The sequence below is a fragment of the Clupea harengus genome, chromosome 2, assembly GCF_900700415.2.
Source record: "Clupea harengus chromosome 2, Ch_v2.0.2, whole genome shotgun sequence".
Taxonomy (NCBI): domain Eukaryota; kingdom Metazoa; phylum Chordata; class Actinopteri; order Clupeiformes; family Clupeidae; genus Clupea; species Clupea harengus.
Window position 1 is genome coordinate 20050463 of NC_045153.1, and position 22492 is coordinate 20072954.

General features: G+C 43.0%; 1 protein-coding gene across 35 annotated transcripts in view; it reads right to left on the minus strand.

The window, feature by feature from the left end:
- Positions 1-774: 774 nt before the first annotated feature.
- The window catches only part of ttn.2 (titin, tandem duplicate 2), a 165092-nt gene continuing 143374 nt past the window's right edge, over positions 775-22492 (minus strand). For all 35 annotated transcript variants that reach the window (XM_031586121.1, XM_031586105.1, XM_031586214.1 and 32 more), the window contains 26 exons: positions 20651-22417; positions 20262-20555; positions 19872-20150; positions 19451-19750; positions 17289-19355; positions 16890-17192; positions 16491-16802; positions 16087-16377; positions 15690-15989; positions 15297-15602; positions 14856-15158; positions 14489-14770; positions 13772-14365; positions 13357-13647; positions 12948-13247; positions 12556-12858; positions 12145-12447; positions 11433-12017; positions 11024-11329; positions 10627-10926; positions 9962-10537; positions 9516-9821; positions 8796-9389; positions 2722-8604; positions 2231-2524; positions 775-2115 (listed from right to left, as the gene is read on the minus strand). In XM_031586121.1, coding sequence (XP_031441981.1) covers positions 1817-2115; positions 2231-2524; positions 2722-8604; positions 8796-9389; positions 9516-9821; positions 9962-10537; positions 10627-10926; positions 11024-11329; positions 11433-12017; positions 12145-12447; positions 12556-12858; positions 12948-13247; positions 13357-13647; positions 13772-14365; positions 14489-14770; positions 14856-15158; positions 15297-15602; positions 15690-15989; positions 16087-16377; positions 16491-16802; positions 16890-17192; positions 17289-19355; positions 19451-19750; positions 19872-20150; positions 20262-20555; positions 20651-22417 — 17738 coding nt within the window. In that variant the 3' untranslated portion in view covers positions 775-1816. The remainder of the gene's footprint in view (positions 2116-2230; positions 2525-2721; positions 8605-8795; positions 9390-9515; positions 9822-9961; positions 10538-10626; positions 10927-11023; positions 11330-11432; positions 12018-12144; positions 12448-12555; positions 12859-12947; positions 13248-13356; positions 13648-13771; positions 14366-14488; positions 14771-14855; positions 15159-15296; positions 15603-15689; positions 15990-16086; positions 16378-16490; positions 16803-16889; positions 17193-17288; positions 19356-19450; positions 19751-19871; positions 20151-20261; positions 20556-20650; positions 22418-22492) is intronic.

Below are 22492 nucleotides of genomic sequence, written 5' to 3' on the forward strand. Positions count from 1 at the left end.
GCAAACTTCTGATGCTGAGTTTTGTGGTGAGGGTGCAGGAAAGGTTTACTTCTGATGACTCTTCCATGAAGGACATACTGTATAGTATTTGTGCAGGTGTTACTGCACAGCAGAGTGCCCCACTACTCCAGAGTCTGCCTGGAGGTCTTTTGCAGTCAAGCGGGGGTTTTGATTTGCAGTTCTCAGAAAGTTTTCCAGACCTCAGCTTGTCCTCCATCGTTCGTGTAATTTTTTAAATAACATTACGAATTGAGGAAACGGCTACCTGAAAACGCTTGGCTACATTCTTATAACCCTCTGCCTTGTGGGCATTAATTATTTTAAGTGCTAGGAAGCTGCTTAGAGGAGCCCATGGCGGCTGATTGTTGGGACAAGGTTTGAGGAATCAGGGTAGTCACTTGGCCTTTCCTAAAAATAATTGTGAACAAGGCATAGCCATAACAAGCTAATTAAGGTCTGAGATGAAACCTTAGTAAAAGTTATGAGAGCTCAAGTCTCTTGGGGAGGCCAAAAGTTTTCCGTGGTGCTCCTTTTTACCCCAAAATAATACACTAATCTTGCTTGAAATGTTTCATCTTTAACTTTATGCCTTTTGGAGATCAGTTCATCTTCTACTCACTTACTGTAACTATTAACAGTAACAGAAATGTTCACCAGGGGAGTCCAAACGTTTGCACGCCTCTACATTAAAAAATGAAATTGCTACACAACATTGTGTATGATTTTACAGTTTGCAAACAGTAAGAAATGAAACAGTCAGACAACAGACAGAAATGTATGTGCTGAAATCATGCTTTATTGAATCAATAATAATAAAACTCAAGGAGGTTGCATATATAAGTAATACTACAATACTACATTCAATCAAACCAAAGTGTAGGGCATATTACTTTTGTTAAGTCTTCTTTGCACAGCAGGTGTTGTTACTGTGGTACACTTTCTTGATAGTTGCCCCAACGACTGACAGGGTGAAATACTAAAGCTAACACACAAACACACATGATGCACAAAAGCAATCCTCCGAGAGAAGGCTCTGTTTCTGCAAAGAAGTACAAGATATACTTTCTTGATTTATGGCCAGGTGATGTTTTTTAAAGCATATGCAGGCAGTCCTTTGCCAGAAACAGAGCACATAAAAACTTTTGCTCTAGTGCAGGCCGCTCGCACTTTGAGCATGTCATTAAAATGGTGGTATGACATAGTCAGTCTGAACACAAGGCCTAGTTGTCCTGCTTACATGAGGGTAATATGCAAACAGCACTCAAGGTCTTATGGTCAAGTAACATTTCATAAGAGTACGGTAAAAGCACTGCATGCGTGGGCATACAGTGATTATTATATTGTCTCTCAGATTTAGTTTCAACTTCAACAGGGAGCCTCTCTACCTGTTGAGGCAATCTTAAGACTTCAACTTTTTGTTGAGGCACATAGTTTCGTTTCTAGTTTTTCAGGGTATTCGTTTCATGCGAAACTTTCTCCTGTTAAACATTTAGTTCCTTGTGTTTCAGTTTATATTGTCATAAATAACAATTCATACATTTCCCATAACCGTTAAATTCGGCTATATACATTATGTACATGTCACAGAAAAATGGATCCAAAAATCCTAAGTCATAATTATCCAATATGGCACATTTTATAACAACTTTAGACTTTAGTCTAGTTTGGCATAAATTAATGTCAAGTTTGGTATAAAAATAGTTCATATTTACAGGAACAGTAATCCAGGTATTTATCAAGTAAAGATTTCTTTGCTCATTTAATAAATAAAAAGGCACTTAAAGAGGGAGGGGGATTAGAAATAATCGTATTGCTTTTACACTGATCGAATACTAATGGTGACAGTTGCTGTGTCAGATCCATGCTCATTGGAAAGTTTGAGGGTGTATGCGCCAGCATCACTCTCTTTGACACTGGTGATGATGAGTGTGGTGAGGTCTTCTGTGGTGTCAATGTGGAATCTGCCACTTTCCTCCTCACCAGGCAGTTTCTTTCCTGAGCGGGACCACTCAATGTGAGGGATGGGCTCTCCAGAGAAAGCACAGGTAACAGTAAGAACCTTCCCTGTTTCAATGCTGATATCCTCAGGGAGGGCTTCAATTCTAGGTGCTGAGCCTGTATTGTCAAAAGGTAAAAATTATGACAATTATTCAATATTTACAATGTCGGTATCAAACAACAAGTAACAGGGAAACCTACCGTTATTTGTTAGATAGATAAAATATCTCACCTTGCCCACTTTGCAGCATGGATCTCATGGAGGTCCCTTCTAGATGCGAGTGACTTGACAATATACTGCTTGAACTCATTGCGTAAACTGACTCGGATGTCATTGAGGACATGCTGGATTGAGACATTGTTTCAAACTTCATTTCAGCCATGCTGGCACTGCTGAACGAGGCCTCTTGCACAGAGCTCTCCATGTGGACAGACTTGGATGAGAAAGCGGAACTTTCTTTCATGACCATCATTTCAGATGACTCTTGGAATCCATGGGTCATGACCTCAGAAGTCTTTACAGATTCTGAAATGCAAAAAGAACAAAAACATTTTGAGATATATCATGGAATTCATGTGGTTATTTTTGCATACAAATGAAGTAATATTAAACAACAGATCTATTTAAACTTTGCAAACACCAATAGTGCTGGCCTCTACCTCTAGATATAAATCACAAGGTGTTACAAAAACATAGATACACATAGTAAATATATAACTTACGTTGAATTGCCATGTGCGTTGCTACAAAAGCTGTCACTTTTGAGTATATGCTCTGGAACACTTGGCCAGTGAAGGAGAATGATGTTTTGGACATTCCTCCTTCTGTAGTAATCTCGCAGGTGTATTCACCTTGGTCACTCTCAGAGACGTCATAGATAAACAGGCAGCAGGTTCCATCAGCAGAGGTTTGAATTTGATAGTGGCTGCCTTGTGTCAATTTCTTGCTCCCTTTGTACCACACAACTTCCTTCACCATGCTTTCAGCAACACAGTACATTTTCACTTTGTCTTCAGAGGCCTCTGCTTTAAGCTGCTGAACCATCTTTGGTGGGGCAGACTTAACTGGTGTTGGGGATTTTACCCGTTTAGGTGAAGTGATGGGCTCTGGTGATTTGACTGGAGTTGGAGATTTCACCCTTAGGGGTGATGTAATTGGCACTGGAGACTTGATTCTTGGTGGCGAAGCAATTGGCACTGGAGACTTGATTCTTGGAGGTGAGGCAATTGGCTCTGGAGATTTCACAGGTGTAGGAGATTTCATCCTTAGTGGTGAAGTAATTGGAGTTGGAGATTTCACCCTTAGGGGTGATGTGATTGGTTCTGGAGATTTGACTGGAGTTGGAGATTTCACCCTTAGGGGTGATGTGATTGGTTCTGGAGATTTGACTGGAGTTGGAGATTTCATCCTTAGGGGTGATGTGATTGGTTCTGGAGATTTGACTGGAGTTGGAGATTTCATCCTTAGGGGTGATGTGATTGGTTCTGGAGATTTGACTGGAGTTGGAGATTTCACTCTTAGTGGTGATGTGATTGGTTCTGGAGATTTGACTCGAGTTGGAGATTTCACCCTTGGTGGTGAAGCAATTGGTTCAGGCGATTTGACTGGAGTTGGAGATTTCATCCTTAGTGGTGATGTGATTGGTTCTGGAGATTTTACTGGAGTTGGAGATTTCACCCTTAGTGGTGAAGTCACCGGCTCTGGGGACTTAATTGGTGTTGGGGATTTGACCCTTGGAGGTGATGTAATGGGCTCTGGAGATTTGACCATTGGGGGGGATGCCACCCTCTCGGGTGCGGTAACTGGTTCTGGGGACTTCACACTCTCAGGTGATTTGACTCTGGGCTCTGGTGAGGCTACTTGAATTGGCTCTGGGGATTTTACCTCAGGCTCAGGGGACTTCACACTTGGAGGTGGGGCAATGACCTCCTCTTTAGGTGGTGGTTTACGGATGGTCAAGGTAAATCTTGCCTCTTGTTTGCCCTCTGAATTCTCCACTATCAGTGTGTAGGTGCCCTCATCAGAAAGCTCAACAGAGGAGATTTCAAATGTAGACTTGTACTGTGTTGTAGTCACCTGGTAATGGTGAGATGATACAATAGTGGTTCCTTCATGCAGCCATGTCACACTTGGTGCTGGTTCACCATCAATATCACATGTAAATCTTGCAGTCTCCCCGAGAGAAACTGTAGTTGACTGGGGCTTTGTGAGGATTCTTGCAGATAAAGTGGCCTTAACTTTTTTGACCTCTTCAACTGTTTTTGACTTTGAAGTAGCAGCAAATTTTTCTGATGAGGAATAAGATGCTGAAGACAAGTATTCAGTTGAAGCATATCTTATAGGTGATGATGCCACCCTCTCAGCTGCAGCATATTCTGATGCTGATACCTCACGTCTTTCCATGTACTTTGTTGAGGTTTCTTTAATCTCAAGGTGAGTTCTCGAAGAGGAAGAAGCTCTAACTGATGATGTATGGTAGTAGTCAGTTTTTGTGATGTCTGGAACAAAAGTTACAGGGGTCTCCTCATCTTTACGGCGGGAGGTATATGTGGAAAATTCTCCACCTGAAACATCAAGGGTGGCATAGTCGGATGCATCTCCCTTTGAATTTGTGCAGACAACACGGTATGTTCCACTGTCCTCTGCATTGCACTCTGAGACCTTTATAGACAGAACTCCACTCATATTTGTGAACTGGTATTTGCTGCTCTCTTGAATTTCCTGTCCATTATGATACCATTTGATTTCTGCCGCTGGCTTGGCTTGGACATTTAATGTGAACTTTGTGTCCTGACCACATGGCACACGATGAGAACGCATTCTAACAGTAATACGTGGAACATGGTCAAGGCTGAATGGTGTCTGAGTAACAACCTGGTATTTCCTCTCAGATTTAAGAGCTGCTTTCTTTGATTCATATCTTGACATGATGTCAAATCTGGCAGACCTTTCGAACCTGGAGGATGACCTAGATGATCTGGACCTCTCTGTGGAAACCGGGCTAGGAGAGCGAGGACGTGTCCTCTCAGGGGTGGGTGATCTTCTTTCTATAGCCACTCCCTCAACCTCCACTGGGGGACGAGCTCGAGGAGGTCTTATCAATTCAGACACTGGACGCATCAGCTCAATGTAAGTTGGTGACAGTGACCTTCTTCTTTTCATGAATTGTGCAACGGTGGTGCGCTTTTTCTTTTCCTCATGCTTCACCTCAGCCATTGCCACAGGCCTTGGTGATGCACGGCGTAGTGAAGACAGTTCAAAGCGTACTGGACTGCCACTTAGTGGGGAGGCAGAGAAGCCAAGTTCAAGCTCCTCCTCAAGCAACTGCTGCTCCTCAGTTCTCTTCGACTTCAGGTATTCATCCACAGGCTGCAGAAGTTCGTCCTCAGACAGGTCTCCAAGGGACCTTCTTCTCTGTCTGAAGGATGCCACTGATTCGGGAGAAGGTGATCTCCTTGCTGGTCTTACAGTTTCAAGATCGTCTTGAGAGAGCTGAGGAATACGGAACCTTGGCCTGTACTGATCTGTTATTCTTGGAAGTGGCATCACATAGAACTGCTCCCATCTGGAAAGACGGATGCGAGGTTGTCTCTTCTGCACAATTCTCTCCATGCGTTCAGGTATCTCATACTGATCACGCAGCTTCTTGTACCACTTCATTTCAGACAGGGGAACAAAGAGTTTGATACCCATGTCCTCCTCAAGGACAGTTGGATCATGAGCCTGACGTTCTGGAATTTCATAGGGCATACGGATTCTCCTCTCCTCCGTTAATATCTTTGGTCTCTTCTCCACTGTAATGTCAAATTCACCCTGGACATTCTTTGTGCTGAATGCTGGTTTGTATAATTCTGAAGCTTCTTTCAAAGCTTCTTGTGCGGCAAGATTGAGTGTTGTATCAACCTCTGTTCTTGAGAAGTGCTGTGCCATCTTCAGTGTCTTTTTGATTTGGTTCTGAACGTATTTCTGTTTTTCATCCTCGCTCTTAAATTCTCTCCTGGTGTAGGTAAGACGGTCAACCCTAAGTGTCGCCTGGCAGCTTGTTGATCCTGCAGAGTTTGTTGCAGTGACTCTGTATGTGCCAGTGTCCTCAATAAGAGTTTCGCGAAGGTGCAGAACATGGTAGTCTGCATCTTCTTGAACAACTGCAACTTGTGGTCTGAATTCCAGAGGCTTTCCATTCTTCTCCCACTTCAGGGTTGGTGCTGGAATTCCAGACACCCTCAAGTCAAAGCGGACGCTCTCTCCTTCAACACATTCCACATTTGCCAAAAGGCGCTTGAACATGGGCCTCATTGTCTCTTCAACAACAGGATGGTGTGTTACTGTAAGGCGGGCCGTGCAGCTGTCCTCACCAAACTTGTTGTGAGCCATGACAGTGTACTCAGCATCATCATCAAATCCAACATTGTGAATAAGCAACTGATAGAGACCCTTGTCACTTGTAAAGGTGTACTTGCTGTCATCAGGTTTGATTCTGTGTCCAGCCTTCAACCAAGTGACCTGTGGCTCTGGATGGACTGTAATTGTCACTCCATATCGTACATCTTCACCAATGTATGCTGTACGGTTGTACAAAGGCAGTGTAAACTCAGGAGGCCTCTGAAGAAGTTTAGATTTATCAATTCCCCTCCTCAATTTCTTAACTGTGCGTCCCAGGTAGTACTCACGATGAGATCTTACACTTTCCACAAATATCTCTGCATAGGAATTCTCCTCTCTCTCCTCATTAACAACTTTGCATCTGTATAAACCATCATCTGAATCCTCAATGTCCTTCACATAGATACTGGCAAATCCATTAGCATAGCTGATTTCATACTTATGACTTGCTACTAGTTTGCGAGAGCCGTGGTACCATGTCACCTCTGTGTTTCTTTCGTAGTTTGCAATGGCGCACATGAATCTCACATGACCACCTTCCTCAGCAGAGCCATGCATGACAGGCCCTGGTCTCAAGCCTTGCTCAGGAGTTCCAACCTTCACTCTTTCAACTGTAAGACCCTTCTGGTTTCTGTAGGCACCACCATAGGCAACACGGGCTACTGTGACCACAGTACTCCATTCTTTCTTCACCAATGACTGGTAGTACCTTCTGTGTCTCAACGTTTTGATGACTTTGTTGCTGACATTTTCAATCTTCATCTTGAGCCAAGGATGTTCAAGTGCCTCAGAGGCAGTCATACGGTTCCTCCGCTGCTTAACGAGCAGTCTGTCAACAAAGTCCATACCTTCAATGCTGATGTCTCTGAATGCCTCATTGTCAAAGATGTACTCAACATTTGTGATATTTTCAATCATCTTGTGCTGAGACTCAGCGCCAAATGGATTAATGCCACTGAGGAGCACGTAGGCCAGAACACCGACTGACCACATGTCTGTTGCTGTGGTAACCAAATCGTGCTTGTGGACTTCAGGTGCATAGTACTCAGCTGCAGTGAACTGGATCCTAATATTTTCTCCAGGAGTCAGATGTCTAGCCTGGCCCATCTCAATGATCTTGATAGTTGAGCTTCTTTTTGTGGCATAGATGATGTTTTCAGGTCTAATGTCAAAGTGTCCATAGTTGTGACTATGCAAGAACTTAAGAGCCTGGCACACCTGTCTCATGTAGCGTGAAATTTCCTGTTCTGTTAGTTCAAAGTTGCCTGTGCCAAGACGATCAAATATGTCAACGCCAGACAAAAATTCATAGATCAAGACGTATTCCTCCAAGCTATCAAATGTCTCGTGCAGATACAGAATGTTCTTGTGTCTGGCCAGGTTAAGTGTCTCAACCTCTCTGACCACCAGCTCACGATCCGCACCTTTGACTTTAATGAATTTGGCCAAGAAAGTCTTCTTAGAACTTAATTCAACAGCGCGACAAACAGTGCCAAAGTGTCCTGAACGAGCAAACTCCTCAGCAATGTCGTACTTTTTAGGCACAAGCTTCACCTTTGAATGAGGAGCTTCCTCCTTAGCAACGTCTCTAGCCTCATCCACCTCATCATCATAATTTCTGAGGATTGATTTTTCTTCCTTTGTTGTCACAGGCTCTGTAGGCTTGGATGGTTCACTCACACCAAATCTGTTTTCAGCAATGACACGGAACTGGTACTTGGTCTTGCCAAAGAGATTGATTAAAGTTAATGTCGGTTCAGTTGTCGTAGCAGCACGGATCCATCTATCACCTGTCGTGGGACACTTCTCCACAATGTAATTAATTATTGGGGTGCCACCGTCATCTTCTGGAGGACTCCATGTGAAAGTGATGGAATCTCTTGATACATCACTGATAACCAAGTCTTTGGGTGGACTGGGTACATCAGCAACATCCAGTTCAACTGTTTGTTTGTCAACACCAAATCTGTTCTTTGCTGTAATTATGTAGTAACCAGAACTCTTCCTTTGAACTCCCTTAGGGAATACAAGAGAAGTAAAGGATCTAGTCACAATCACTTGATGATATACAGTGTTGTCAATTATATCTTTTCCTTTCTGCCATGTGATTGCAGGCTCAGGTTTGCCACTGATTGGAATCTTGATTGAGACGACTTCACCACAAACAGCATGAACAGCTCCAAAGCCTTGGAGATGCTTGGGCAGGTAAATCTTTGCAGGTACTAAAAGAGAATGACAAAAAAAATGACAATTTATGAAACAATACAAAAAGTAAAAATGTAATGTCACACGTTTGAGCATTTTGGACAGGAAACTGTTTGAAAATGAATTATGACATGCACAAAGAAATTCCACAATTTTTAAACTAATTATTATAAAACACATTATTATATTATTTTCTCAGCCATCTTACTTTCAACATCCAAATTCACAGTTGTCGAAATTGACCCCATTCGGTTTGTTGCTCTGATCTGGTAAGTGGCAGCATCACTCTCATCCGCGTCAGAGACAACAAGTTGGTAGTATCCTCCTTTGAATTCGTGCCCCTTGATCTTTTGTCCATCTGGGAGAATTTCTTTGCCACCCTTGTACCATTTAATGACTGGTTTGGGATATCCAACAATCTTTGTAACAAAGGTAGCATGTGCTTTATATTTGACGATCATGTCTCTCAGTTCTTCCCTGAAGACTGGAGCACGAGGTTTCTGTTCTGACTTTGGAATGATGGGCTCTGACAACTCACTCCAGTCACTCTCACCTCCAATGTTTTCACATTTGACACGGAATTCATATTCAAAGCCTTCAATGAGTCCTATAACCTCATAATGGGTCTCATGGATTTCTTTAGTTGTAACAGCAATCCATTTATTCTGTTTCTTCTCCCTCTTTTCAAGGAAGTAATTCTTGACCCTGGCACCACCATCGCTGGATGGAGCCTTCCAAGTCACAATACAAGAGTCCTTTGTGAGGTCTGAAACAACAGGTTGTTGAGGAATTCCAGGTTTTTCTGTAAAATACAAGCAAAACATAATTACTTATGACTACTATGCAAGGTGAAAAGATGGAATAACATTTGAAACAGTAAAGCAGACATCCATCTGGTAAATGATAATAAATAAATAAATGTACAAACCATATGGACTCTTGAGCATGAGGACTGCTGGAATCTCAAGTGACTCACTGATACCATACTGGTTCTGTGCAGACACACGGAAGTAATATCCAGAACTCTCATTCAGATTTGGAACACGGCATGATGTTCCTGAAATTGAGGATGACACAAGATTCCACTTCTCGCCCTCTTTGGCTTCACGCTTCTCCACAATGTAGTTGGTAATCGCTGCACCACCATCATCCTTTGGTGGTTTCCAGCTGATAATCACATAGTTTTTACGCAGGGATTCAACGACAATTGGTCCTTCAGGGATGGCTGGTTTATCTGAAATGAGACCAAATCCATTGATGACTGTCACTCTATGTAACTATTGACATTCCATTTTTTTTATTTATTGATGTTTGATTGATGTTAAATGCATTTCAGTTGTCCTTAAGCTGAGGCTATACCATGAATGGACTCACCTTGGATTTCAACACGTAGAGTTGTGTCAACTGTGCCATATTTGTTGCTCAGCTGCACCTTGTATCTTCCAGCATTTTCCTTACGCTGGACATTTCTGATCACAAGGTGAGTGTAACTCTCTGTGTTCTCAATGATGACACTCTCGGATGCATTCAGAGGCTTTTTGCCATAGAACCACATGATTTGTGGGATTGGTCGTCCAATGTATACGACGTGAAGGCGAAGGCTTGTTCCAGATCCAGCATAGTACTTTTCTTTCAAAGGGAATCCAGAATGGAATGCAGGTGCTGCCTGCAAACGGAGCTTCCCACTGGTCTCAATTTCACCAGCCTCATTTATGGCTCTGCAGGTGTACATGCCCTCATCTTCCTGCTCATCTGTGACCACTGTGATGGAGTGGTTACGGCCATCAGAGCTCATCTTGTATTTGCGGCTCTGGATCAGTTCCTTTCCAAATCTGTACCATTTGATTTCAGGAAGAGGTCTGCCAATAATCTGGCATGTCAACGTGCCTGGTTCTCCCAGGTTAGTCGTAACATCTTTTATATCCTCCTTGAGGGCTGGAGTCTCTCCAACTGTAACAGAATAAATGTCATATCAATTAAACAAAAAGGAAAATACAAACAATTAATAAGATACAGCCTGAGATACTACAGTAATTTACCGCTCAATTTGGTCTTTATTCCCATGGCAGTTCTTCGTGGTCTGCTCAAACCAGTTTCATTTTCAGCGATCACTCTGAACTCGTATTCAGTTGCCTCCTCAAGACCACCCATAGTAAACTGACGGTCTTTAGAGCGTTCCTTTGCACATTTCTTCCAGGCACTTTCACCTGCCTGTCTGAATTCAACCATGTATCCCAGGATCTCTTTGTTACCATCAGATTCTGGACGGAGCCAGTGAATGGTAATACTGTCTTTTGTAATGGAGACAATGTCGATTTCCCCTGGCTGGCTTGGTTTGTCTGTGAGATGCAATACATAAAAGCAAGTTAGCATCAGACAGTAAAATATATTATGATTTGTGTATAGTATTTTTAATGCAATGTTCTCTGTTCTTACCGAATGGATCTTTGCACACTACTGATTCAGAAACAGCTCCAGGTTCACTCTGACCAATATCACTTTGGGCAACCACACGGAACACATACTCTGCATCAGGGATAAGTCCGGTGAGGGTGTACATTGTCGTGGTGATGTGAGTCTTGTTGTGACGCACCCACTTCTCTGTAGACACCTCCCTTCTCTCAACATAGTATCCTGTGACACGAGAGCCACCATCGTCTTTGGGCTTCGCCCAAGAGATACAAATAGTAGTCTTTGTGGCATCCATGATCTCTGGAGGATTGAGGGGAGGCTCTGGTGGACCTTTTGTGTAGAAGGAGGGAGTACAGTGGTCAGTAAAACACTCACTCACCTAAGTTTTGTGATGCAAATACTGGATACAATTTGTGATGACAGAAGTACTTACTGAGGGGTGTTTTGGGTGTGACAGTCTCATCTGATTTCAGGGATCTGCTGACACCAAACTGATTTTCAGCATACACTCTAAAGTGATACTCAACATTTTCCTTGAGTCCTTTAACCACAAGGGATGTGTCGATCACCCTTGAGTCCACAGTACACCAAGCTGCTTTTGGAACTTCACGTCTCTCCACAATGTAGCCGAGAATATCGGAGCCACCATCATTGGAAGGAGGTCTCCAGCTCACTCTCACAGAACGAGCCTGGATATCATCGAATTCAAGAGGACCTTCAGGTGTGTCTGGACGTCCGATGACTTTAACATTGATGTAAACGGTCTTTTTGCCACATTTGTTCTCTAGCACAAGGTCATAAGTGCCGGTGTCATCTCTGTGGGCATCCTTAATAACAAGCTCAGTGCGCTCTTCACCAGTGGCAATCATTGCCCTGTAAGAAATATCACGGCCTTCTTTTGTCCACTTGCAATTTGGGAGAGGTTTGCCTTTAATTGGTACAGACAGACTGACGACTCCACCCTGTCTGACAATGTATCCTTCTTGGTACTTCTTGTCGAGTTCATAATCAGGATATTCTGAAAAGTGACAAATACACATCAACACTCCATATACTACAAAACATTAACAGCATAATGGCATTCAACACATATTCTATAAATAAAATGCTTTTTCTTAGTATACTGAAATTATTGTCATTCTTACCAAGCATTTCTGTGACCTTGACAATTCCTGGAACCTCAACAGGTTCTCCAGCTCCGCCAGCATTGCATGCCATCACACGGAATTTGTATTCAGCACCTTGTGGCATATGCGTCAGAGTATACTCGCAGACCTTTGTTGGTGTTGTGTTGCACTTTGTCCATTCAACCTGGTCAACCTTCTGCATCTCAACCAGATATCCAGACACCACAGAACCTCCCTCTTCCTCAGGAGTTTGCCAAGCAAGGGAGACAGATGTTCTGGTGGTATCTGTAACCTTTGGACTTATTGGTGGTCCAGGTGGTTCTGAGAGAAAATAATATAGGAGTTCATGCATGAGTAATTGTATGAGCCAAGAATGGTTTATACATAATTTTTTGTGCATGAGCATTTGCAACATTTCATAGTACTTACCAATAGGATCCATTGCAATAATAGGTTTAGAGCATATACTGGGTTTGCCATTGCCTCTGGAGTTGATGGCAAATACTCTGTACTCATACTCAAGACCTTCCACCAGACCAGTAGATCTGTATCTGGTCATTGTTATAGGGTTCTTATTGATGCACAACCATCTGTCTGATCTGGTTTCCTTGCGTTCAATGATGTAGCCAGCAATTGTGGAACCTCCATTATCTTCTGGTGGTTGCCAGGTCAAAGTCATACCATCATGAGACACATCCAATATGTCTGGTGTGCTTGGTGGTCCAGGTAAGGCTAAACAAAAGGGAAAAACACTTAATTATAGAATATAGACCACATGTTGTTTATTAATGTTACATTTTGAAAATTGGGAAAGTACTTACTCTTGGCACTCTTGCACTCAACAACTTCTGATTGCAAGAAACCTCCCATGCCGAATCGGTTGGATGCAGCAACACGGAACACATACTCTTTTTCCTCAGTTAATCTGGTAAATTTAAACGTGGTTCTTGTGACTGATTCGGATACTGTTGACCATCCCGGGGTGTGAGCCTCACGCTGTTCAACGATATAACAACTGATATTGGCACCTCCATCTTTCTCTGGTGGTTCCCAGCTGACAGTGACTGATACACCATCAGTCTCATCCATTCTGAGAGGACCAATGGGTATTCCAGGCTTGTCTGTTATGGAGATAACAATCATTTATTTATTTAGTGGATTTCAGCCGACACATTTAAAGCACATCTTTCCTTTTAGACAGAGCAGTGGTGGGTTATTGTTATAACTTACCAAGAATAATGACTTTGATGGTCTCCGTTGCCATTCCTAAGTCATTCTTCACCTTGAGTGTGTAATTTCCAGTGTCATGAATTGTTGTTTCACGCACAGTGAGTTTGGTGTATGTGGCGGTTGTTTCCATCTTGATACGTTCCAGATTAGCCTTCATCTGGACACCCATGAAGAACCATGAACAAACTGGAGCAGGTTTTCCTTTGATAGGAATGGTGAGCACAATTGCTTTGCCAGCATGCACATTGACAATCTTTGAGGGAATGCCAGAGAGATCAATCCTGGGCACATCTGGGAAAAAAAGAGAAAAAAAAGCAGGGATTAAAAGTTATTCAGAGGTATTAAAAGTTTTTGACACTTTTCCAAATCATCTCAATTGCTTAGTATTAGTAGTCTAGCACAAATCATAACCTACCTTTCTGTTCCTCAATTGTAACAGATGATGTGAGTTCTCTTGGCTCACTGGTACCCCTGCTGTTCATGGCTCTCACTCTGAAGATATACTGGTCTTTCTCAGTCAGAGAGTCAATAGTGGTGTGCAGAATTGAAGATTTTACAGTAGCACATGTCACCCAGCGGTCAGTTCCCAGCTTGCAGGCTTCAATGACAAAACCAGTGATTCTACTGCCTCCATCATTGAATGGCTTCTCCCAACGAAGGGCGACAGATGACTTGTAAATGTCAACAACTTGAAGATCAACTGGAATTGATGGAACTTCGCAGAGCAAAACTGATTCACTGATTTCGCGAGGTTCTCCAATACCATAAATATTCTCTGGCAGCACCCTGAAGAAGTAATGTGTTCCTTCATCAAGACCTGTGATTCTGTACAATGTCTTCCTGCACTCGGTTGTAACAGTTTTGTATGATTTCATGGAAGCTTCACGTTTCTCAATGATGTAATTGCTGATATGTGCACCACCATCAATACTTGGCACATCCCATGTGATTACCACAGATTCTTTAGTGTAGTCCTTGACTTTGACGGCGCCAGGAGGTCCAGGAGTATCTGAAAACATGATACATGATATGTGCTACATTATATAACAATATATAACAACTATTACATTATATTATTATATATTTTTCATTTGTTTATGAATAAGCAATTCTGTGATTTGACATTTCTTACCATAAACTTTGACAATAATGGTAGATGTCTTCTTGCCAGATGGATTCTCAGCCTCAACAATGTATTTTCCAGCATCATAACGATGCACTTTTTCAACAGTTAGGCTTGTGAAATGGTCAGTTGTCTCAATATATCCACGACTAGTCAGTTCCACACCAGGTTTTCTCCAGGTGACCACTGGTGCTGGTCTTCCAAGTATTTTTACAAACAGGCGCAGAGTACTTCCTGCTCTCAGGCAGACAGTCTTCTTGAGGTCATCAGGAAGCTCAAAGTCAGGCATTTCTGAGGAGACATAATTATAAATATAAATATAAAAAGACACTTTTGGTCAGGGGGTGGGAGTGGGGGGACTGCCACACAAACTTACCAACTCTCTCTGAGGGTGACGTTTGCACACTGCCTTCACTGAATTCTCCAACACCCATTGCATTTAAAGCTGCCACTCTGAATGAGTAGTTCTTGTTACTTGCTAGGCCAGCTGCAATGAATGTTGTTGTGCTCAGGGTCTTTAGTGAAGCCCTGTACCATTGTTCTGTTCCTTCCTCAAGGATCTCAATAATGTAACCAATGACATCAGAGCCACCGTCATACATGGGCCTTGTCCATTTCATGCTGATACTGTGCTTGGTAGTATCAGTGATGCGTGGAACGGATGGAGGAGCAGGAGTATCTGCAATTTACAGACAAAAAAAAACAGTGAGATACTCAACGAAGATACTCAACAAAAACAAAAGGCCTAAAATGAAACAAAGCACATTATGTAATTGCAAATTAAGAAAGCATACAGTATTCCTCAACAGCAACTTACATGTTGGGTCCTTGCAGAGGATGTATGGAGATGCGTCACTAGCCAAACCGGGTCCAGCAGCGTTCTCAGCAGTTACACGGAATTGGTATTCACTGCCTTCCAGCAGACCACTAATCTTGAGTCTTGTGTCATAGATGGTGAATGTTCTGTTTACTCTTGTCCATCTGACACTGCTCTTCTCTCTCTTTTCCACAATGTAATTCTTGATCTCACTACCACCATCACTCTCTGGCTTCATCCATTCAAAGATGACATGCTCCTTTCCAACAGCAGTAATCTCTGGTGATCCAGGTGGTGATGGAATGGCTGGTATAGGAATAAACAAGACATTTAGAAATATATACATGGTTTCTGTGTGTAAATATATAATTCAAGAAGTGACAGTTTACTTACTGTAAGCGTTTCTTGCAATGACAGGCTCAGACTCCAGCGGCACACCAGGTCCATACTTGTTGACACCTCTGACTCTGAAGACGTACTCATTATTCTTGATCAGTTTACTGCTGACGCACGCCAGAGTCTTACACTCTGTCTCCATTATTACCCAGTTTAGTCTGCTAGTTTCACGCCTCTCAACAATGTAGTGGGTCACTGAGTCACCACCATCCTCCAGAGGTATCTTCCAAGCAACGGAACACTTCTCTTCAGTCACCCTGCTGATTGTGACGGAGCCGTCAGGTGCTCCAGGAGTATCTGAAATTTGGATAATGGGGTATTATTAGATATGCATTAGGTATACATTCATACAGACTGTTGTGATTTCATAATTGGTCTCTTTTAAGTTTCTTACCAAGTACTTTGACATGAACTGCACTTGTCTTGATACCACTGGCATTCTTCACTGTAAGCACATATTTTCCTGTGTCGTTTCTGTCACAGCTCTTTATGATGGCCATGGCTCTGGTGGTGGTGTATGTCAAAGAATATTTTTCACCAAGCTCCAGTTCCTTTTCGCCCTTAGCCCAGAATACCTTGGGTTCAGGTTTGCCACCAACAGCTGCATCAAGTACAAGATCAGATCCAGCCCGAACAGTGACATGCTCTCCAATGAGTTTGCTGTCAAGCTCAGCCTTGGGTGGTGCTGAAAATTAAGAAAGTTATTTCACATTAACATTCACATAATCACATCATATTGAGAGTTACTGCACATTATGTATGGCAAAAAATAACCAGTGACCAGAGGCAGATCCTTACTGTATTCATCCTTGCATGTGACCGGTCCTGTTGTTTCAGATGGCATACTATGGACACCAGCACCATTTCTGGCAAGCACACGGAACTCATACACCTCTCCCTCACTGAGTGATGAGATGGTAAAGCAGGTTTCTGTGATAGTGGTGTAGTTGCACTTCAACCAGCGTTCATCGCTGTATTCATCTTCAGAGAATATCTTGCGCTCAACAACGTATCCCACAATTTTGCTACCACCGTCATTGAATGGAATGGTCCACTGGATGGAAACTGAGGATCTTGTGACATCATAAACCTCTGGTTTACCAGGAGGATCTGGGAGGGTAAGAGATGTGGATTTAGTGTATTGGCATGGTTTTCAATTAAAGTGTAACAATTATCAGTTTGTACATATTCACTCACCAACTGGATTCAAAGCCAGCACTGGTCTCGATGCCTCACTGGCTTTGCTGAGACCAGCAATGTTCATTGCATACACTCTGAACTGGTACTCAAGGCCTTCAATGAGAGTGGAGATCTTGTATTGGCAATCAAGGCAAGGAAGCTTGTTCTCCCTCACCCACAAGATGGTGTTTCTCTCTTTCTTCTCAATCCAGTATCCAGTGACTGCACTTCCACCATCATTGTAGGCCAAATCCCACTTAATGCAAATGGCAGCGGCAGACACTGACACCACATCTGGTCTACCAGGTGGACTTGGTGGAACTGTAAATAAAATAATTTAGTTAAGTTTGTAACTGATGGTCTAAAGGACTAGCATAAATAGAAAGGTTACCAATATGTTCAATGCATTGTACTTACCAAATGGATGCTCAGCAATCATGGGTGTAGACTCAACGGACTTGCTTACACCAAGTTTGTTCTCAGCACAGACACGGAAGGTGTACTCCATGTACTTAGTCAGGTGAGAGACTTTGATTGTGGTGCGCTTAACACTGGAGTTCACCACCTGCCAAGAGGTATTGCCAGACTCACGTTTCTCAACAATGTAATTTGTGATGTCTGTTCCACCATCATCGGTAGGTTCTGCCCATGTCAACACACAAGACTCAGATGTGACAGCTGAAATTTCAATAGGGCCTGTAATTGGAGTTGGTCTGCCAGTTACAATGACATTGACGGTGAAGGTCTTGGTTCCAGCAGCATTGTCCAGGATGAGATAATACTTGCCACTGTCTCCTCTCCTGCTGTCTCTTACCACCAGGGTGGTCCTCTCCTGGGAAGTTCTGATTGAGACTCTGTCTGTTTCTTTGAGCTTCATCTCTTCAAGTTTCCATGTTACTTTAGGAGATGGTCTACCACTGATTGGAATATCAATAGTGAATGCATCTCCAGCCTTGCAAGAGATGAGCTGTTTGGTGATGCCACTGAGATCTGCAGTGGGCTCGATACGAGGCTCTTTAATAACAACAGAGGTTAGAGCATCTTTTGGGTAACTGATGCCAGAATCATTCTGGGCTTTGACACGGAACTGATATTCAGTGTTCTCTATCAAGCCTTCAACCACCATTTTCAGAGATTTAGTTTGACCAGCAACCAGCCAGTTGACTGTGCCCTTGACTCTCATCTCAACGATGTAGCCTGTGATGCGGCTTCCACCATCATGCTCAGGTTTTAGCCAGGCCAAGTAGGCAGTTGTGCTGGTGGTGTCAATGACATCAAGCCTCTTTGGTGCAGCAGGCTCTTCAGTGGCAATAATTGGTTCTGTCATTTCGTAAGGTTCACCGGCACCATACTGGTTGTGGGCAATAATTCTGAAAACGTATGCCACACCCACTCCAAGGTTGTTCACTTTAAGGATCTGGCGATTGCACTTGGGGCTGCATTCCTGCCAGCTCAGGCGACTGGCTTCACGCTTATCTACAACGTAATGAGTGATGCGAGAGCCTCCATCATTGCTTGGAGCGTCCCACATGAGAGTGAGGGCTCCTCTTGTCACATCCTTGAATGAGACAGGTCCAGGTGGTCCAGGACTGTCCAATATCTTAACAGTGAATGTAACATTTTTGCGGCCACTGTTGTTCTCCAAAGACAGTGTGTATTTTCCGGCATCATACCTAGTGCAGTTCTCCATGGTCAGAGTGCTGAAACAGTCAGTTGTATTGATGTCAACCATCAAACCAATTTCACCATCAACCTTTGTCCAGGTAGCAAGTGGTGCAGGTTTTCCACGGAAGGCAACATGAAGTGAAACTGTGCCTCCGTTTCTCACAATGTGTGTCTGCTTAAAGTCTGCACCGATGTCCATCTCTGGTGATGTGAGTCTGTCAACAGCTCTTACAGGATTGGGTATCTCACCAGGTTCTCCCTTTCCTGCTCCGTTCAGAGCAGACACACGGAAGTTGTACTCCTCGCCTGGTTCCAAGTCCTTTGCTGTGTATTTAGTGTTGATACAAGTTTCGTTATTCACCCTGTGCCACTCCCCAAGACTTGCCTTGCACATCTCAATGACATAACCAATGACGTCCAATCCACCATCAAAGACAGGCTTCATCCATTCCAAAGTTACAGATGACTTTGTGGAGTCTGCCACCTTGACCACAGATGGTGCGCTTGGTGAACTTGTTGGTTCTCTGCACTTGAACAGTCTTGAGGTGCTGCTTGGTGGTCCAACGCCAGCAGTATTTTCAGCCATCACACGGAATTCGTATTCATTTCCTTCCGTCAGGTTGATGACTCTGTGCCTGACCTCTGTGATTGATCTCTTGGCTGACACCTTAACCCACTGTAAGCTCTTCTTTTCACGTCTCTCGAGAACATAGTGCTTGATCTCATTTCCTCCATCTGATCGGGGTCTGGTCCAGACCAGTGTGATGCTGTTTCCTGTGACATGCGTACAGTCAGGTGTTCCAGGTGCTTCAGGAACAGCTACAATGAAAAGAGTAATACATACAGATGTTAAAAACCAAAAGTTTAGATAATTTATATTTATATTTATACCTAATTTCCGTAAGATAACTTACTGAATTGCATCTTTGCAACGATGGCATCAGATTCAAGAGTTTTGCCGACACCAAATTTGTTGACAGCAGAGACACGGAACTGATATTCATTGCCCTTGATCAACTTTGTGGCGTTGAATGAGCAAGCTTCAACTTTGGATGCGACGAGAGCCCAAGAGATCCTTGAAGTTTCTCTCTTCTCAACCACGTAGTGTGTGATACCTGCACAGCCATCATTGTCTGGTGGGCTCCACCAGAGTGTAGCTTTCTCAGCCCCAATATTGGTGAATCTTAGAGGTCCTTCAGGAGATCCAGGGGTGTCTAAACAAAACAGCAATGATATTGGTATATGTTATGTACAACATGACAACAAAACAACTCCAATTGCAAAACAATAACCAAACAAATACATTAGTTACAGTAATAATGTGTAAATACAAACCTTGTACTCTAACAAGAACATCCTCCTTCATTGTGCCAGAGCTATTCTTAGCCTCAACAGTGTAAACACCACGATCATTGCGGTCAGCATCTCTGAGAAAGAGGCTGCTTGATCCAACATTAGTTATAATTTCAACCAGCATCTTGTCAAGCTCCTTTCCATCTTTGTACCATGCAACCTGAGGCAAGGGCCTTCCACTGATGCTGCACTGAATCTTGATGTTTTCTCCTGCTTTGATAGTTAGGCTCTTCTCTGTGCTGAAGACAATTTCAGGTATAACTAGAAGGAAAATAGAAAACAATGTTTGTTGAAAATACTGTTTTAGAAATATCAATATATAGAGTTGATCCAGCAATTTATAAACTATTCAAACTATGTTTAAATACATACCACTTTCATCCCTTGTCATGATGTAGCCAGAAGACTGCGAGGGCGGACTGACAGTGCCAACAGCATTTCTTGCAATCACTCTGAATTCAAAGCGATCACCAGCTGAAAGCGCTGTGACGGTGAACTGGCATTCACAGATGTCAATGAAGTTACACCTGAGCCACTTGTTTCTTCCTTGGCGCCTCTCAACACTGTATGCGACAATCCTACTGCCACCATCGCGCTGGGGTGGTTCCCATCGAATTGTGACAGAGTCTCTTGTGACATCAATGCAGTTGGGGGTGCCAGGTGGATCTGAAAACAAAGAATGATTTAGATTTTTCAGCACTACATTTGTGTTTATACAGTGTATAATTTAGGTCGGAAAAAGAGATGCTGGGATGACTTACCAACAGGGGAGATGGCCAGTCTGTGTTTGCTTTGATCACTGACAGGACTGAGGCCTGCATTGTTCTCAGCATAAACTCTGAAGGAGTATTCCAGACCCTCAATTAGACCAATGGCTCTGTATTCTCTTGATGAAATAACTGAGGAGTTAACCTTCATCCACAAAAGGCTATTTCTGTCCTTCTTTTCAAGATGGTAGCCAGTGATTGGAGAGCCTCCATCGAAGCTTGGTGCATCCCACTGTATGGTCATACCATCACTTGTCACATTGAGAACAACTGGTTTGGCTGGTGCACCTGGTGGTTTGTACTGGTGCTGGGCAACCACTTCCTCAGAATTCAGTGCCTCGCTCACACCATACTTGTTTTCTGCACGCACTCTGAACTGGTAATGTGTTTCTTTAACCAAGTTTGGAATCTTAAACGAGGTCCTCACCACACTGGCGCAAACTATCTTCCATTCTGCCTGGGATGTTTCACGTTTCTCAACAATGTAGCATGTAACTTCTCCTCCTCCGTTTTCCTTTGGCTCATTCCAAGAAATGATTATACTCTGTGCTTTGATTTCATCAAATTGTATCGGTCCAACTGGTGCAGAAGGTGATCCAAGAGTAGATACTTTGATGTCAAAGTAGTTCTTGACTTGTTTGTTGTCCAGAACAAGTGTGTATTTTCCGGCATTTTCCTTTCTTGCATTCCTCACTGTCAGGGTAGCTTTGTTTTCTGATTCCCTGAAGCGAACTTGTTCACTTTCTCTGAGGGGATGGTCTTCTTTCATCCATGAAATTACTGGTTTTGGTTTACCCTTGAATGGCAAATCGATGACAATGTTTTGTCCAATACGAACAAATAGTTCACCTCCTGCATAGTCTATGAGGTTTGCCTCAGGTGAAATAACACACTCCTTCACAGTAATGGGGCCGATTTGTGAGAAGTCACTACGACCCTTCTCATTCTTTGCAAATACTTTGAAGTCCAACACTGAAAACGCTTTCAGATTTTTAACCTCACACTTGCAACGTCTGCATGTTGCAGCAAGCGACCAAGTTGTTTCATCTTTGGCTTTCTTCTCAATTATGTACTCTCCGATATGACTGCCGCCATCATGATCAGGCTTGATCCATGCCAGAGTTACAGATGTGCTAGTAGAATCCGTCATTACCAGGTTTTTGATAGGACCAGGTGTCTCGGTGGCTCTAACTGGCTCTGCAGTTTCACATGTATCTCCGATTCCATTCTCATTCTCTGCAGAAACACGGAAGAAGTAGGCTATGTCCTCAGCGAGACCATCAACCTTGTATGTGGAGTTGGGACACACTGTGGTGATAACGGTGAATGCCTTCATCAAGGCATCTTTCTTCTCCACAATGTAATTGGTAATTGGAGAGCCACCATCTATGTGAGGAGGCTCCCAGCTCAGTGTGAGCTTGCCTCGACTGACATTCTTAACAATCAGCGAATGGCAAGCTGATGGAGAGTCTAGTACTTTAACTGAGACAATTATCGTCTTGGGCTCACCAACACCATTTTCAATTTCAAGAAGATATTTTCCACAATCATCTCGGGTTACTTTGGATATAATCAGAGTTGTTGAATATTCGGTGTTTTTAATAGTGTATCTTGTATCAGCAGCAATGTTCTTATCTCCTCTCCTCCAGGTGACATTTGGTGCAGGTCTGCCCTTGAGAGGAATCATTATTTCCACATCCCTGCCTGCCTTTGCAGTATACTGAGTTGACATAGAGATATCAAGGTTAACATCAGCTTCCTCTGTTGGAAAGAAACAGAAAACATATACATTGAAAAATACATTCTTAATCATGTCTCAGGCAATATTTATTTAGA